This window comes from Kwoniella shivajii, chromosome 4 (genome assembly GCF_035658355.1).
Source record: "Kwoniella shivajii chromosome 4, complete sequence".
Classification (NCBI taxonomy): Eukaryota; Fungi; Basidiomycota; class Tremellomycetes; order Tremellales; family Cryptococcaceae; genus Kwoniella; species Kwoniella shivajii.
Genome location: NC_085911.1, coordinates 38,628 through 55,842, shown reverse-complemented (window position 1 = coordinate 55,842; position 17,215 = coordinate 38,628). Strand labels below are relative to the sequence as shown.

The following is a 17,215-nucleotide window of genomic DNA, read 5'->3' as shown; positions in this document are numbered from 1 at the left end:
AGAAGAAAAGTGTAATTGAGGCCGGATGGACAATATGAAGTGACGTTGAATTGGTAGAAATGCATTATCAGATGCGATGAATCCAGCTCATATTCTTCAGGCTGGCATACGGCTCGTAGTGCCCGATAGCAGTGATGTCAATGAACCCCGCAGCAATTCCTTTGGAGATATTCTATGTGAAGAGCTATGACATTGCCATCCGGAAACCGACACGAGCGTTGTTCGTTGTGGTGATTGTGGAACAGGAGTAATTGCAAGAGGAGTAATCAGATGAAAATCTCATTTTAGTTCAACTCAGTACCGTTCAGAATCAGCTGTGCGACCTATGAAAGCAAAATGTGAGGATGTTTGCCCTGGCCTTAGTCCTACGATTTAGCAGAAGACGTTGTTACTCGTAGATGTGATACTCATCATGTAACATTTCAGGGTACAGATCTTAATGACGCGCTACAATGATCAAATCTCGATTCGTGATCATTTTGTCGTGACTGCAATCTCGATCAACATGTCAGTACAGCCCTTACTCGTACATGTCACGATCGCATAAAACAAATCTATCCTATCTCGATATACACCTGTGATCTGGTGATGAAACACGGAATCGATTAGATAACCGAGGTGTCTAATCTCGAAATGCACACAAATTGTCCAGTCACGCTGTATACTGTCAAACTACGCTGACCTACTCCTTGATACTGAGTGAAGAACAGACATTCATAAGGAATAGGAATGTCTATCTCATATTTGGTGTCTACAGCTGGTCATGCACAACAACAAAACGAACTCAATCCTCATGACATCAAAAGTATCGTTCAGTTGGTAGAAGATGGAGCAAAGGAATTTGGACTAGAAAAGGTGGTCGGGTTCACTTCACATTCAGCAGCGGAGGAGAAATGGGAATGTAACCTATTTTGTGAGCACAATTGCAATACGTGGTTTTGGATACCACGATATTACTGGACTGACCAAGAACAACGTAGCATTTGATGAGCTTTTAAACCATTCTGGAACGCTAGCGAGGGGTTTTGTTCAGTGGGGAGTATCGTTCCACGAAGATGACACTCGCATCGTATCGCTGCTTTGCCCCACTGGCATCGAGTTTTTGATTTCTTGGATCGCTTTGATGAGAATGGGTTACGGAGTCGTGTTCATAGCGTAAGAGTTTTCCGTTTTGTTGCTGAGATATGACAACAACTCAAACCTGAAGCGTAGCCCACAATGTTCTCCTACCGCTATTACACATCTCTATCATTCATCATCGTCCACCAAGTTGATCTACCACTCGAAATACACTGAGCTGGCTAAATCTGCTTGTGATATGGACTCCAGCATCTCAGACATACAGCTACCATCTTCTTCCCAGACATCGATCAGCTCTCTGCGTTCGAAAAACCCCGCTCGAGATCCCAACAGCATCTCGCACGTGTTTCACACTTCCGGAACCAGCGGTACACCTAAGCCTATTCCCAATACGCACTTGGGAAGCGTGTCCGTTCTCCCACGGCGTGCTCTCCCTTCTTATCTGTCCACCGACTCTAGTCCCAGTACCAGCTCCATGCCATCTGCGGAATCAGCTGCTTTCACGACTACACCTCTTTTCCACGGCGGTGTTTCTGACCTGCTCCGTGCTTGGATGGCCAGGAGTATGATATACTTCTATCCTACGTCAGACACACCTATCACCTCGAAAAACGTCGCAGAAGCGGTGGAGGCTTGTCGAAGAACTCCAGAGACCCCAGACATAACGCTGTCTGCTGTTCACCTGGAAGAGAGGATGCATCGATTCAAGGTCACATCTTTTCTATCCGTCCCTTATATCCTTTCGACACTCGCAGAAGATCTCGACGGTCCAGGCATGAACATGCTGAAACGTATGGATCTCGTCAGTACCGGAGGAGCCCCGTTGGACTCTAGAATCGGAAATATGATGGTCGGCCAAGGTGTGAGACTGGTGAGCAGACTAGGGAGCAGCGAGTGCGGTTGTGAGTATTACTTGACCACTATCCATGAATTACAACTAACTGAGACATATTCGGATAGTCCTTCTCAGTTCACACCGAAGATATGAAGTTGAGACAGATTGGGAATGGCTTCGGAACGATTCTCAATATGCCCATGCCCTTGTATTCGAAGCTTCTTCGTCTGGTGTTTCCAGTGATGGTCAGGACTTCGAGATGATCGTGACCAGAGAATGGTCCAGTAAGGTGAGTAATCCGCAACAACACTGCCTAATCTCGGTCTCATAGCTGAGCAAGCTGGGATCTCTCAATAGACGAAGACCAATCGTGATGACGGGTCTTATGCTACCGGCGATTTGTATCAGAAGCATCCTACCAAAGCGGATGTCTGGAGATACGTTGGAAGAGGGGATGATGTCATTGTACTCGTGAGTATAGGTATCTAGAGAAAGATCTTAGATAATTTACTTGTTTATTTCACAGAGCAATGGAGAGAAGGCCACACCCGGTCCGATTGAAACTATCCTCGGCTCCTCACCTTATCTAACAGCCGCTCTCGTTGTTGGTGCGAAAAGATCACAACTTTGGGGCTCTTCTTTTCCCGCGCCCATCGTCGTCTGTGGAAAACATACTGGATGGAATAGCCCCTCTACTCATTCAAGCCAATCAGTCTTCCCCCTCATTCGCTCAGATATCCCTAGACATGTGTCTTATTGTGAAAGATCGCGAAAAAATGTTACCTAAAAGTAGCAAAGGGACTGTCCAGCGAGGTTTGGCTTATGACGTCTTTGGCGATGAAATCTACCAACTTTACAACGGCGACTATGAGGGCTCAATGGAGAAACGGAGTCTGTCGGAAATTGCAAGGCTTATCAAGGGTCTTATCGAAGATATCGCTTCTTCCAAACTGAAGGCAGCGGCTCTTCACTCAACGACTGATCTGTTCAATTGGGGGGTGGATTCACTTCTAGCCACAAGGGTTAGGTCCGCCTTGCAAAAGGTGAGCAAAGTCAATGCACACGATGAAGCTGAGCGTATTGCTTGATAGACTCTGAATACTGGAAACGTTGTACTTCCTAATAATATCGTGTTTGAGAGGCCTTCAATAGAACTGTAAGTAGTCTCCAATATGAGTAGACGTCAATTCACTAAAAAGGACTCTTCTCCAGACTCTCACAATACATTTTTGATTTGCAAGAGCACAATCAAGTAGTGGATCGCAGTGACGCAGATGTTCATAAGCAGATGGAGCAGCTTGCCGAAACATACGGAGTATTCGACGTAACAAAGAATGGTCATGAAACTCACAGAATTATGAAGCAGCCAGGGCGGACTGTAGTGAGTTCGAACAAATTACTTATTCATCAAATCAGCCTAACCACATTAATAGCTTCTTACGGGAGGGACAGGTTCCCTTGGTGCATTCTTGATTGACGCGCTCAGCAACATCCCCACCAATGCAGTTCGCAAAATCATATGCCTTGTCCGTGCGGATGACGATGCTACAGCCAAGACGCGGATTGACAGTACCATGTTGGCGAGAAGCTTAGACTCTTCTAGTAAATTGGAGGTCTACGCGTCAGATCTAGCCGAATGTAAATTGGGGTTATCTTCAGATGTATATGACTATTTAGCAGAGGAGGTCGATGTTGTTATTCATGTGAGATTCCTCATTTCTCTATCCTGCCGTTTTGGAACATACAATAATCCTGTTTTAGGCCGCTTGGCCTGTCCATTTTGCTAGCAGCCTGACTTCCTTCGAGGACAGTATCAAGGGTGTGCAATTCTTCCTTACCATCTAGTCGATCTTCACTGATATAAATATCCAATCATCAGGTACGCGTAATCTACTGGATATCGTGGCTGGTACAGGGAGGCAACCGGTCAAGATGTACTACTGCTCATCCCTGGCGTCCGTTCTTGCCCAAAGTTCGACTTCGGTGAAAGAGCAGCCATCAGATGACCCAGCAACGGCTTCTGCTGTCGGCTATTCGCAGTCCAAGTGGGTCACAGAGAAGATATGTCGCCTAGCAAACGAGAGCTTAAAGTTAAGGAATCGAATACGCGTATTGCGCATAGGTCAGTTATGTGGGGACACCAAAACGGGTCACTGGAATGAGAAAGAAGGTTGGCCTCTCATGATCCGCACTGCTCAAACGACTGGATGCTTACCAGTTCTGTCCGAGGTAAGCGAGCTGACGATGGATGTGACACGGCTAATCATAAGTCAGCAGGCTCCATCCTGGTTACCTGTAGATCTGGCGGCTAAATCGGTGTAAGTCCTTCGAGGGAGTTACAAGATGTGCGTTAATCTGATAAGCAAACTATGCAAAGAATCGACATTGTCATGTCAGATCGACAGGACACGACTTTTGTGTATCATGTAGCCCACCCAAGTACAATAGAATGGGTTGATATCCTTCGGCTCTTGGAAGCTTCCAATCTGCCTTTTCAACGCGTGTCGCCTGAAACTTGGTTACAAAAGGTGGAGGAAACGTCGGACAACCTACAGGATAACCCCAGTAAAGGAATGTTGCAGATGTGGAAAGCCGCTGTAAGTGCATTTCGAGCTTCAGACATGTGATGTTACTCATTACCGCGTGGTTGCTGCAGTATGGTCATGGTGCAGAGGCTGTGTCGCAAAGTGTGGTGGATTGCACGAACGCTCTTGCGGCCTCTTATACCATGCAGCACCTTTCTCCAATTGATCGTGCCCATGTGGAGAAGATGATTAACGCTTGGAAACGTACTGGCTTTCTGGACTGCCATGCTAGATAGATATCTTGGAAACAACAATACAGTCATAGAGTATTTCATCTTATGCATCCACTACATGCCGAATCTTTCTTTCAATGTCTGCATTGAATCAATCTCTGCCTGTACATACCGATACCTCACATGCATCTTTTTCACCAGTGTAAGGATCCCAACCATCGAGCATTTCGCTGGTGTAAATTAAATTTGGATCTCCTTCCGCGGTAAAACCTTCAGCTTCATCTGGCGCCCATCTTGTCTCATCGATAGGACCATGACAGAAGGCAGTCTCCCAGTCTTCGACAGCAGGATTAGGGGTGACAGGTGGTTGAGCAGTAAGTCGGGGGGCAGCAAGAGATTGTCGCTTTTGTGCGGGGGTCGCCCGGACCCAAGACAAATAGGCTGGATTACCAGGTTTAACAACGTTGTCTGCAACAAGAGTGGTGCCCTATAAAAGTGTAAATATAGGTATAGGATCTCAAGTCAAATGAACTCACTGGTCCCACCAGTCCTTCTTCTTCCAGAACCTTGATATCAATTGTGTACAGAGGCTTCAGATGGTCTAAAAAAACCATGTCGAATTTGAGAGGTCGAGGCATATTTAGTTTTTCTCGAAGAGTTTTGATGTTAGGTGTAGAGCTTCCAACTAAGACCTGATGGAATTTGTCAGCTGTGACGCAAAGGTTTGATTGAACGCACTTTGATGACTTTGTCCACTCCGGCTAATTCAAATCCACCTCTAGCTGTTGTCGCATAAACCTCACTCTTCTCCAAAGATATGTAACCTGCTCTATCCTCAGTAATATCCTCAGTCCAGCTTCCAGGATAAGTGGAGTTTGGGTGAATTTCAAGCAAATGCTAAACCAAAACAAATCAGACAGGTCTCACCTTTATTCCCAAAACATTCAATCAACTCACCCTGGCGAACGATATTCCAGAATATCCTACGTATGTTCCCAGTTCGAGAATGAGCTAAGACAGAAGGTACGACACTCAGCGTTCTCGTCTCTGACCTGGATTTTGTCACTGACTTTGGGTTTCTTTTCTCTCACGAGAGATTCTACTTGACGACCTTTCGTGTCCCCAACACTCATGAGATACCTGTTCTCACCCTTACCGAATTCATGTATAGCGTTTAGAACTCTTTGAGAGCGTTCTTGTAAGGGCAATTTGGCTGTGGATTCTGGCGAGAGGTCGGGAAGAGATTGCAGATGTTTTAAGAGCGCTTCCTCGCGACCGTCGCCCTGGTGGAACCGGTCAGCAGCATTACCGTAACAAACCTGCAGTATGCCAGTGACTTACATGGAATACGGTGCCTTGAACTGGTTCTGTCACCATCATGGGAGTCGTCCATCAGCTTCTATGTATGTGAGAATTAGAATACCTGTAACGTACCATGGTACTTGGCAGGCGCACTTGACACTTCAGATTTCTGTCTGTTCACGGTTACCATGATATGAAGGATGATGTAGAGGTGAAAAATCAGGAAGATAATGGAAAATGACCTTCTTCATATTGTCAACCTGCTACATTGCATTTTACCGGAAAGTCCGTCACACTACAGCGCACTTGTCATATTCCGATCATACGCGAACCTGATTATCAGACATCTATCGGTTTCAAACGTGCTAGCGACCGTGACCATGACGACGTGTTAAGGAAAATTCGGATCGAAAGACAGAGAGTACTCGTAATGCTCATCATACTCGTATTCGAAAGAACAAGCTTGTGGAATGCGGGGTTATGTCAACCCTGAGCACGAATCTAATCTCCTTCACAGAGATGGTCCAGATCGAGCCTTTTTTGGGGAGCGATGGTTGAGCTTATTTCGATCTGTTACTTGTTCCAAATCAGATATGCGATCGGAGACTAACCTAACCGGCGATTACGTGGAACACACTGGTTATCACAGTTAGTCCCGTTATCTTTCTCGGATCGTTGCGCTTCGAGTTCGTTTACACTGTTCGATGGTCGTAGTATGCAGTGTATTTTGATCATCATCGTCTTACCCTTTCCAAAGATCAAAGAGCATTCCTCGAACACCGGATTACATCACCGATCCATGAGCATCACATCGCCATCACTGCAGCGAGCACTCGGCAACGATGGTCTGACAGAGCTCGATCTACCTCACCGTACGATTTCTTGAATGGCATACAGTATGACAGCACACCAGCGTTCCAGTGCCTTTTTCCAAGACATACTGTCAACTTTCCCAAACAAGGGTGGAACCATTGATCCGGAAAGCTTGACAAAGTGTGAGATGGATCTATCACCATAGATCGAAATTAAGGGATTCAACGATTCCTATAAATGCAAGTCAGAGAACCCCCATTCTGACTAGCAATATATATAAAGCCCTCCGTTTTTCCTCATAGCCATTTTATCACTATATCCCCAAATAAGCTATCATCATGTCAGACCTTACCGCCTCCGTCAAGAAAGATTCTCAAGGCTCTATTGCCGTTGAAGGATATGAAGCTCTCAACTACAACTTCCACTACACATCACCAGTCTTTGACATTCAACATGCAAAGCTGGCAGATATCTACAAGAGGTGGCAGAGGGTTTTAATTGTCATTGACACCAGTGAGTGTAGTCAATCCTCTAGTAGGATTGTTACTCACCCATGAATTAGTCGTGCACCCTATCTACAAAGAGCAGATTGAGAAGTACTTTGATCATTACAACATCGCTGTCACCTGGAAGGTTATCAATGGAGGAGAGCTCCATAAAACTATGGATGTGAGTTCGCACTTGGACCAAGGAACCCTTCTAATGTCGTTATGAATAGACCATGCTGGATATCGTCGACGCTATGGACTCTTTTGGTATTGTCAGGACTGAACCAACACTTGTTGTCGGTGGTGGATTGGTCACAGATGTCTCCGGATATGCATGTGCATCCTATAGACGGACCAGTAATTTCATCCGAGTACCGACTACCTTGATTGGATTAATCGACGCAAGTGTCAGTATCAAAGTTGGACTCAACCACAAGAAGCTTAAGAACAGGTAAATAATCTCTTCACAGACATCCTCCTATTAAAGCTGATTCATTGGTAGATTGGGAGCCTACCACGCTCCACTTCACACGTTCTTGGACTTCTCGTTTTTGAAGACTCTTCCTGTTGGCCAAGTGAGTACCTCGGATATGCCGCTTTGTTATGTAAGCTCATGTTATCCCAGGTCCGAAACGGCTTTGCAGAACTAGTAAAAATTGCATCAGTAGGCGACAAAGCAGTTTGGGACTTGCTTGTCAAGCATGGCAAGGAGCTAGTGGAGACCGGATTTGGCTACCGAGACGGAAGTGACGCTGTGCGCGCACCTGGCACTGAGATTTGTCATCGAGGAATCGAAACCATGCTTGAAGTAAGCACACAAGTCTACTGCCTTATATTTCCTGCTAATTTGAGCTTCAGCTTGAAACACCCAACCTGCACGAGCTTGGTCTTGACCGAGTCATTGCTTTCGGCCACACATGGTCCCCCACACTTGAATTGACGCCACGTATACCTTTGCGACATGGACATGCCATTACCGTCAGTCTATATCAAATCTTACGAAAGGTTCTAGCTGATATATATCATTTTAGATCGACATGGCTTATTCCATAACACTTGCGTTATCAAGAGGTCTCATCAATGAAGCTCAACGGGATGAATGGTTCACTCTCGTGTCTTCAGTCGGTCTATCCATGGATCATGAGTTATTTGATGATGAACTGATCGCCGTAGCCACGGACGCCATCAAGTAAGTCCTCGCCTCTGTCAATCAGATCTGTACTGACTCTATCGAAGGAAAACGCGAGATGGCAAACAACGATTCGCTATCCCCAACGGAGAATTCGGCAAATGCATCTTCCTGAACGACGTTTCTATTGAAGAACTTCAATCTGTTCTCAAGATTCACAAGGAGTTCGTGAAGTCAAGATATGGGTCCGGGGTAGGCAAAGAAGCCTACGTTGATGCTGGCGACTTGGGTGTCGAGCCAGAAGCTTACGCTAAGAGTGACAAGAAATCAGTTGCCGCAGGCGATTCTTGTTGCACTGGTGAAAGTTTGAAGCGTAAAGGTATCAATGGCAACGACACCAAAGCTGCCGCCGTTGCTGCTGGCGCTGTACCGGTGGACGGAACTGGCACTGTGACCAATGGAGTGAGTCTGGTTTTGCATCATGACATAATCACCTAAAGCTGAGAAATGGGTCGACACAGGTAACCGGCACCTCTCAGGATTAGTTGCGTCAGACCAAAATGTATCATAATTGGCGTAGTGGTGTCCGTCACTAAAAGAAAAGCAGAATAGCAGTTGAATGAAAAGCAAAACACGTTTGATTATACGTAGCAATAGTCGTCATGCAAAGTCTCGTATCCCACTAGTCCATTTTGTTCCACCGATCTGTCGTTGCCGCTTATCATCGGAAAACCTAAAAGATCGATCCTCATGTGCCTGACGCTACGACGTTGCAGTTTGCTGGAAACGAAGTCGTCATGTCACAAGTACGTTTCTTTACGTCACCGGCTGTAGGGTCATCCGATCAAATCTCCAGAGTGACCAGAATCGAATAATGAGCCTTTCACAAACAGAAAAAACATTCATCTCACATCTCGTGTGGTTTTTCAATAATGAATAAAGCCTTCAAACATGGGTCGATCTGTACCGAATACCGCTCAGAATTTCGTATCGAGCGTGATTATCCCTTTCTCCACACTGTTGTTGCTGCCGGCTTCTATATGGGCTGTAGCGATCTGTATTGCCCAAGATAAGCTGTTCTCTTGGTCTGATACACGTCGGATAGGCGCAAGCCCTCAGCCTCTCAAGACTAAGGGATGTGTGATTATTAGCGGTGGACGCATGTCGAAAGGCTTAACGTCAGTATTGGTGCCCAGTCTGGGGGAGAATCACGAACGCTGACGAAAGTACAGGCTTGCTCGGGCGTTCAAAAGAGCTGGATGGAAAGTTATCGGTGTCGAAGAAGAAGGGTGAGGATCGTTTACACTCAACTGACAGCGCAGCTGATGGAAGTGACAATCAATAATAGCTGGGGGGAATACTGCCCTATGCGATATTCGGCAGCCATTGATCGATTCTACATACTTCCGCCAGCCTCCAACTCTTACAGTCGTTATTCCAAAAAGCTACTTTCTATCGCCCAGCTGCATTCTGCCACCTTATTCATCCCTGTATCCGGAGCTGGATCTTCAGTGGAAGATGCACGAGCAGCGGAGGAGATGTCCATTGCCACAGAAGGGAGATGTCAGACTTTTATACAAGACCCGGAAACGATGTTAGATCTACACGACAAAGATAGATTTATGGGTTTAGTTGAAAAATTAGGTCTGAAGGTCCCTTCCGGGCAGATGGTCAGCAGTGTCGAGGAAGCCATGATCTTTCTGAAAGAGCATCAAGGAGCGCCCAAGTATATACTCAAATGTATGGGTTTAGACGAGAATAGGGGCGACATGACACTATATCCACTCAAGGTTGATGATGCTGAGTTGACGGAAACCAAAACTGCTTTGGAGAATCTCAAACTCAGCATCTCCAATGGCTGTCCCTACGTATTCCAAGAATTCATCCCGGGTCAAGGTGAGCACACTTTAGCATACTCCTGTAGCTTATACCTTTCACAGAATGGTGCACCCACGCTTCTGTTATCGATGGTCATATCACATCGTTCGTTACTTGCCCGTCCAATGATATGCTCATGACCTATGAGAATGCCACCGCAGAGGACATAGGAAGAAGGGCTGAAACATGGACAAAATCGTTTTTGCAACGATTGAAAGAAGATCCAACGCCAACTGGAAAGCTACGACGACTGAATGGACACTTTTCGTTCGACTTTATACTTTCTACGAAGAATGAGGAGCTGTATCCGCTGGAGTGCAATGCCAGAATCCACACTGCAGTCATCTTGCTCCCCCTCTCCGAGATTGCGCAGTGTTATGATGCGGAAACCGTCAAGGCCAACATCATTCTGCGACCACCTGCAAACACCGCTCCGCGGTCTTGGTTGTACAACGACCTGATTATGCTATATCTGCCCTTGATCATCAGATCCCCCACTAATTTGGCAAAATTGCATCCGTCGTTACCAGCCTGTTCTTCCTCACATCAATCCTCTGGACTTAGACGGCCTGACGAGAACCCTTTCAAATGGCGGAAAGATCCTACTTTAGTTGCCGATGATTGGGTCCCTTTCCTTGTCCTATGGCATGTATACTGGCCGATGTTGCTCCTTTCCAGATGGTGGAAAGGTAAGAAGTGGACTAGGGTGAGTATTACCATGCGTGCATATCGTACCCTCAGCTGACCCCCTGATCATTCGTACAGCTGAATGTCAGCACAGGTCGGATTTTCGAAGCATAGTTGCAACCAAGTAGTGTCAATCACGTTACAGCATGAGAAGTAGAAAACATGATGATCCCCATGCATATACTATATTCAAACATGCATTGAAATATCCTGTTGACTTGGTCGTATACACGTACAACTAAGGCAGTTCTGTATGGTTCAAGCATACGTGTTCATCCTTGTCTAGCTCGTTCAGAGACTGCATTTGACTCTCCGACAATTCAAAGTCGAAAACGTCCCTGTTGGCAATGATCCTGTCCTTGGTGTCCGATTTGGGTAATGGTATGAACCTGAAATCCTGTCAGATTGCTATTCAAAATGTGAAACAGTCATACTCACCCTCGCTGCAGACTCCATCTGATAAGCACTTGTGCCCAACTCTTTCCTGTTTCTTTGGCAATTCTCAACAAAACGGGGTCAGAAGCCTTCGTGCCTTGTACCAGAGGCGAATAAGCTTCTAGAGCGATGTTATACGCTTGACAATATGAAACTATTGCAGGTTGCTGAAATGTTTGTCAGCTGTTTAATGCTATTTTGGGCATGATAAGTATACTACAACTCACCTGGCACCACGGATGCAGCTACGTCAATTTTCGGTCAGCATGTGACATGGATGCGAGTTTAATCATCCTCACTTACTTCAATTTGATTTACCGCGGGTGAGATTTTGGAATACTCAGACATCTGTGTAAGATGTTTTACCCCGCTATGTCATCCGGCAGCGGTTAATTTGCTAGTAGTAACGAATATTCCGATTGAAATGGCTACAAACTCACTAATTTGATACCCCGATGTCCTTCGCCTTCCCGCGATCAACTAGGGACTCCAACGCTTGCCATTGCTCCTTCCTCTTCTCTGGCCCAGCGCTAGGAGAGTGAATCAAGAACAGATCGACATATCCATCTGGGCGAGGGTCAACCTTGGAGACGCTTTCTTCTAATAGCTCAGGAATGCGGTCTGCGTGACCGAGTTTGGTGGTGATGAAGACAGACTCCCGAGGGAACGCTGAAGCCTGGACAGCCAATCCAACTTGTTCTTCGTTACTAGAGAGATAGTTTAGAATGAAGTGTCCTAACGCATGCGTACTTTACTCACAAATACCATTGAGCTGAGTCAATGTGTCTGTAACCAGCTTCCAAGGCGATCCTGACTGTTCTTTCAGTAACTTCGGCGGGAGACTGATACACCCCGAAGCCGAGTTGTGGTATCTACAAATGATATCAGAGATGGCAATCCTGCCAGGACAAGTCGCTTACCTTGTTACCTGAGTCTAAGGTGATGGTAGAGTTAGGACCAGTGTCCTTCGAAGCAGCCATTTTGAGAGTTGAATCGTGGAATTATGTGCAGTCAGCAGTCTACATTTGTGTATGGCATATGGCGATTAACGATGTCGCGCGTTTCTGGCCATGTAGCAAAAATCCCGATCACGTATACTTAGCGATTATGACGCATCAATCGGAACCTATTTATTAGACTGTGTTTCGATCGTGAGTACGCTTCAAAGGTTCCCATCTTTAATCTTTGATGCATGATCGTGTATCCTGACTCGAAAACTGCGACGAACCGCAGAGACAGACCATCTACATCTAAACCACCCTTCACCCAAATGTCGACAACGTCTAATCTCCGTCGAGCCATAATCAAGACATGCACGGTACAATTGAACTTTCTCGGAATATTATGGTCCTCGAAATGGAAGCCTCGCTCACATATGTATCGGTTTACACTCCGCAATCTCCTTTATCAGAGCTCACTTAACCTTTGAGCTTCTTTTTCCTTCTTAGCGCGCTCCTTCGCAGCCTTAGCCAGGGCGAAACTGGCCTTCTTGGGGTTTTTACTTTCAAAGATGTGATCGAGATCTTCCAAAGTAAGACGTTTGGTTTCTACCGCGAAGAGGTAGATTACGACCAGTCCTACCACGTCCCATCCACAGAAGATTATGTAGGCTAAAACGAAGCCGGCTCAGCATCTATGCAGTTGCAAATGTGTAAAAGGACAACTCACTTTTCCACTTGAGATGCTGAAGTGCAGAAGGCAAGGCAAATGTATTGATCAGACCGCAAGCAGCTCCCAGCCAAGTCTGGAGAGCGATACCTTTCGCTCGATTTTCATACGACAAAACTTCGGCAGGGTAGAGACCTTGAAGAGGAGTATAACCCAAAGAATAAAACACCATGAAGAGGACTGACAGATCAGTTAGCCCCAACCTTGCATTCCACATGTTCAACTCACAGATAAAGGCAATACCGGCGGTTGCTCGAATATCACTTTGTTCTCCCGCGGGTGATAAAAGCCCAGCAGCGAGGGCCATACCGATCATACAAGATGTACTACCGATGAGAAGAAGTGCACGTCTACCAATGAAGTCTGTGAGTACAGTTCCAGTCAGAGCACCGGCGAAAGATGTCAGGGAGTTTGCAAAATTCAACCTGTTGCGGTTGTCAGCCTGACTCGATGATAGACTTCAACCTACACTCTTTGTCGATCCGGACTGGTGATTCCTGCTTGCAAGAGAAGAACGGGCAAGAAGTCTACCAACAGTATTGTTCAGCGTAGCCCTGCACCTGCATCTTAGACACTTACACGTAATAAGACTGTTTCCTGAGAGCGTCCCCCAAATGGCGATGATGGCACACATTCCAAATCGATATCTGCTCGCCCTCGTGCGGAATAAATGTCGGAAATCCCACCACCTCTTGTCCGCACCTATATCATGTCAGCTCGAAAGAATTCTGGCCAGAAATCCTACAGAACTCACCGCCCTGAGATAAATTTTCTTCAAATTCCCCCAACTGGAGGAGGACGATTGGAGAATTGATGTCGTAGTGTCGGGAGTGAAATTTGGCTAAAACAAGTCTCGCTTGTTCCTCTTTGCCATGGGTGAAAAGCCATCTCGGTGATTCCGGGAGAGTAAGGACAAAGATCAAATTAATCAGTGCTGGAGCAGCCTGAATGAGTAGAGGACCCCTCCAGGACCAATTGCTCATTTTACGGCCAAGCGGAATGGAGATACCTGACGCTAGAAGCTGTCCAACATAGTAGAACGAATTTAATAAACCCATCCACCGTCCTCTAGTTTGAGGAGGCGTGATCTCGGACATATACGATTTGCTGCAAATCACAGTGTTAATTGGAAAAAGGCATTCTAGGCGGTACCATGACTCACGCCGAAGAAGCGGCCAAGGTACAGCCTAAATCAGTGAACATTCTGCCCCAAATGAACATCTGGAAATTGGTCGCCTGTGAGGTCAAGATTGCCCCAGCGCTATGCATTATGTCAGACTTGCCTTTCGAACCAGACCAAATAGTATCGACTTACACCAGAATGATGTTGCCAGTCATCATACTGACCCGTCGGCCGAATTTGTCGGGAAGGTATGAAGCTGGAAAAAAGGCAAGAGTTTGCCCAACACTATACATTCCCTGTAATGGTTGGATCAGCCCGGAGCAGCGAAGAAAACGATGAAGCCTGTAATGCGTACGAATACGATACCCGTACTACCACTAGCACTTGAAAGACCGAAGTAATTTTGCCATTGCTTCATGGAGTTGACGGCTCCCATTACGGTTCCATCGAAACCTATTTTCAGGTTAGAACCCTGTTTTCGTTGAAAGACGGTATCTAGATAATGTGCACTCACCAGCATCACCACCACACATGCAAATGACCATCATCATGGCAACGAAGTGCACCATTCTCCAAGACTGGACAGGAATACCAGGGTCTGCGTCAAGTGCAAGCTTTAACGCAGCCGCCCGATCTTCAGCAGTCATCTCGTGGACCTGATCGGCTTTGAGAGTCAGGTCCTCAATCTCGGTCACACCGTGACCAGCAGCCGAAATGTGCTTGTCGTCTCCATGGGCCAGAATGTCATCGTTGTGCTCCTCGTTAAGGGGTTGCGACATTGTTGGATAGTTCAAGCGGCGATAAGTGGAGAAAGTTGGACTTCTTCACAGCTAATCGACATGTTATATCGTGGGGCAATCAATCATTTCCCCACTCCACGATCCGCGGTGATGTCCCCACCTTTGCCTGTCAGCTGATAAGACTTGTCAACAAGCTTGCCGGAAATGAGGAATGTCAGATAAGCATTATCCGGACGGGCAAATTCGATTTCAGCAGAGTCGTGGCCGGCATAACATTTCGGCGTAGATCCGTAGTCAACCGTGTTCTCCTGCCGCGTGTTACCCTCTCGGGTATCGTCACAGGCATATATTTGTGGGTGAGAGGAGAACAAGACTTTCTGTTTCCCACATTCAAGGGAAGAGATCCAGAAGTACGCTTAATAGAGTTAAGCTTCAAAAAATGTCCTAGAAGCAATGGGAAAAACTTCAGGAGCTACCTTCCCATCTACCCCACCCTATTCTTCTTGCAACCGGACGGCAATGTATTGGACACCCTCGTGATCGAGGAGGGATAATGCCAGACGGTTATTTGCGGTCCTACGACTGCGGCCCCACTCCTCCACACGCAATCTAAATGGGGCTCAAGATCACATATAATGATTCCGCTTGTTGTTCGCAAATCTATGCCACGTCCTTCGGCAAAACATATCGTATTGGAAAATGGTACAGACACTTACAGAAACACTGTTGACTGGAGCACATCCTCCGGAATCGCTGGTCAAGGGAGTTCTGAAGCTTCGAGGATCTCACACTCTTCCCAATTCTTCCGCGTACCCCGATTTGGATACTAAAGGGGTGAGCGGACTCTCGACAATCCGATGATAAACACAAGGTACATCTGACTCTATTATAGTACCAAGTGCTGAAAGGTGTCATCTCACCGGAAAAGGCCGGCGATTATGTCGAGAGGATGTACAGATGGCTGGAATCCTTTGGCAAGGGTTTCGATGCAAAGGATAAGTCTACTTGGCATATGGATCAACTACCTGCTTTCCATCGAGGCGGTCTCTTCAATCGATATGGTGTCGGACATGAGCAGTTTGTATGGGACATAAGAGGAGAAGCGGGGCTGATTGACGCGTTTGCTAAGATATGGGGAACAGATGAGTTATTGGTATCTTTTGGTAAGCTTTTCTCTACGAACGGCAGATTCGATGTTGACGATACGGAAGATGGTATCAACATTACACTGCCACTCCCTGCTGAAGAGCTGTCTGGACAGCGGAGTCGACCTTGGCCACACGTCGATCAAAGTCCGAACAGGCAGTATAAGCATTGTATTCAAGGAATCATGAATCTCGTATGTTTGGAAAGCTGCGTCTCGCCTTTATAGTCCCACGAAGTCCACGCTGATATCGCGAAAAGGAAGAAAACGGACCACACGACGGCGGTCTGAAGGTCCTCGAGGGATCGATTCAACATTACAATGAGTTCTTTGACGCTTTCAAGCACGATATGCCACCCGAAGGATGGACTTGGCGCGATGCGCATTTCTACACTGATGAGCATCTCCAATGGTTCTTCGACAGAGGCTGCAAATGGGTGAAAGTGGAAGCTGGCCCCGGAGATTTAATTTTGTGGGATTCGAGAACCGTACATTATGGTGCGTTGGCCCAGGGAGATAGAGCTAGGATGGCTACATGTAGGTCATTTTTTTGGAAGTTCGCGTACTCTGGGGCTGACGACGCGAATAGATGTATGCTATAAGCCCGCTTCTGATCTTCAACCTGAAATGATGGAGGTCAGAAGGATCGCCGTCGAACAATACATCAGCACAGTAAGCTTTGTGACTTTGGGCTTGCATTACTGCGATCAAGAGCTAACAGCAATGCCCGTCAGTCTCACGATCCTCTCATGTTCAGGATGACTGGAAGTAAAATTGATCCTCATGCCATGGAGAATGAACGCCTCGAGCCTACAGTCAAACCCATCTTGACCGAACGAATGCAACAGCTGGCAGGCCTGAAGTCTTACTGAAGTCCTGCTATGTTGAGATAGCCCGATGAAGAGTGGAGAAACTGCATGTTCATGATATGTAAACAGCATGCACGATCTTCACGAGATGTAAATTGAACAATCTTGGTGTGATAGTAAAGAAAGAAAGGCTTCCATGTATTAATCATTCAGAAGGCCGAAAGAAGACCGAATTGCCATCCTTATTAATATCATCAAAAAACGCCCTAAGCGGTGACCGATGATGGTCGTTGCCGCTGTAAAGCGATCCATCCAAGGTAAAAATG

At 46.4% G+C, this 17,215-nt stretch overlaps 7 protein-coding genes across 7 annotated transcripts; 4 read left to right on the top strand and 3 right to left on the bottom strand.

Annotated features, from left to right (window-relative positions):
• Window positions 1-729: 729 nt before the first annotated feature.
• IL334_003007 (uncharacterized protein) lies at window positions 730-4,736 on the top strand (the record flags this gene model as incomplete). The annotated part of the gene is made up of 15 exons (XM_062934744.1): window positions 730-913; window positions 981-1,155; window positions 1,213-1,982; window positions 2,041-2,204; window positions 2,273-2,386; window positions 2,442-2,573; window positions 2,650-2,958; window positions 3,007-3,071; window positions 3,128-3,296; window positions 3,349-3,618; window positions 3,677-3,734; window positions 3,795-4,144; window positions 4,193-4,233; window positions 4,293-4,512; window positions 4,572-4,736. The coding sequence occupies 15 exons, from the start codon at window positions 730-732 to the stop codon at window positions 4,734-4,736; spliced, it is 3,186 nt and encodes a 1,061-aa protein (XP_062790795.1).
• Window positions 4,737-4,824: 88 nt separating this feature from the next.
• Window positions 4,825-6,165, bottom strand: IL334_003006 (uncharacterized protein; the record flags this gene model as incomplete). Its single annotated transcript, XM_062934743.1, has 7 exons — window positions 4,825-5,160; window positions 5,210-5,365; window positions 5,412-5,570; window positions 5,631-5,684; window positions 5,744-5,956; window positions 6,015-6,040; window positions 6,108-6,165. The coding sequence occupies 7 exons, from the start codon at window positions 6,163-6,165 to the stop codon at window positions 4,825-4,827; spliced, it is 1,002 nt and encodes a 333-aa protein (XP_062790794.1).
• A 961-nt stretch (window positions 6,166-7,126) lies between these two features.
• Window positions 7,127-8,950, top strand: IL334_003005 (uncharacterized protein; the record flags this gene model as incomplete). The annotated part of the gene is made up of 9 exons (XM_062934742.1): window positions 7,127-7,301; window positions 7,351-7,457; window positions 7,507-7,727; window positions 7,779-7,851; window positions 7,902-8,084; window positions 8,135-8,254; window positions 8,308-8,465; window positions 8,513-8,867; window positions 8,927-8,950. The coding sequence occupies 9 exons, from the start codon at window positions 7,127-7,129 to the stop codon at window positions 8,948-8,950; spliced, it is 1,416 nt and encodes a 471-aa protein (XP_062790793.1).
• Window positions 8,951-9,356: 406 nt separating this feature from the next.
• Window positions 9,357-11,084, top strand: IL334_003004 (uncharacterized protein; the record flags this gene model as incomplete). Its single annotated transcript, XM_062934741.1, has 5 exons — window positions 9,357-9,583; window positions 9,638-9,694; window positions 9,754-10,301; window positions 10,346-10,989; window positions 11,049-11,084. The coding sequence occupies 5 exons, from the start codon at window positions 9,357-9,359 to the stop codon at window positions 11,082-11,084; spliced, it is 1,512 nt and encodes a 503-aa protein (XP_062790792.1).
• Window positions 11,085-11,208: 124 nt separating this feature from the next.
• On the bottom strand, window positions 11,209-12,385 carry IL334_003003 (uncharacterized protein; the record flags this gene model as incomplete). Its single annotated transcript, XM_062934740.1, has 7 exons — window positions 11,209-11,359; window positions 11,409-11,572; window positions 11,633-11,650; window positions 11,709-11,775; window positions 11,846-12,112; window positions 12,165-12,277; window positions 12,326-12,385. The coding sequence occupies 7 exons, from the start codon at window positions 12,383-12,385 to the stop codon at window positions 11,209-11,211; spliced, it is 840 nt and encodes a 279-aa protein (XP_062790791.1).
• Window positions 12,386-12,812: 427 nt separating this feature from the next.
• On the bottom strand, window positions 12,813-14,975 carry IL334_003002 (uncharacterized protein; the record flags this gene model as incomplete). Its single annotated transcript, XM_062934739.1, has 10 exons — window positions 12,813-13,015; window positions 13,074-13,253; window positions 13,302-13,498; window positions 13,543-13,600; window positions 13,653-13,775; window positions 13,828-14,180; window positions 14,236-14,334; window positions 14,389-14,492; window positions 14,552-14,649; window positions 14,711-14,975. 10 exons carry the CDS (start codon window positions 14,973-14,975, stop codon window positions 12,813-12,815), a joined length of 1,680 nt encoding a protein of 559 aa, XP_062790790.1.
• Window positions 14,976-15,635: 660 nt separating this feature from the next.
• IL334_003001 (uncharacterized protein) lies at window positions 15,636-16,952 on the top strand (the record flags this gene model as incomplete). The annotated part of the gene is made up of 6 exons (XM_062934738.1): window positions 15,636-15,770; window positions 15,829-16,099; window positions 16,148-16,275; window positions 16,341-16,617; window positions 16,670-16,752; window positions 16,815-16,952. 6 exons carry the CDS (start codon window positions 15,636-15,638, stop codon window positions 16,950-16,952), a joined length of 1,032 nt encoding a protein of 343 aa, XP_062790789.1.
• Window positions 16,953-17,215: the final 263 nt, after the last annotated feature.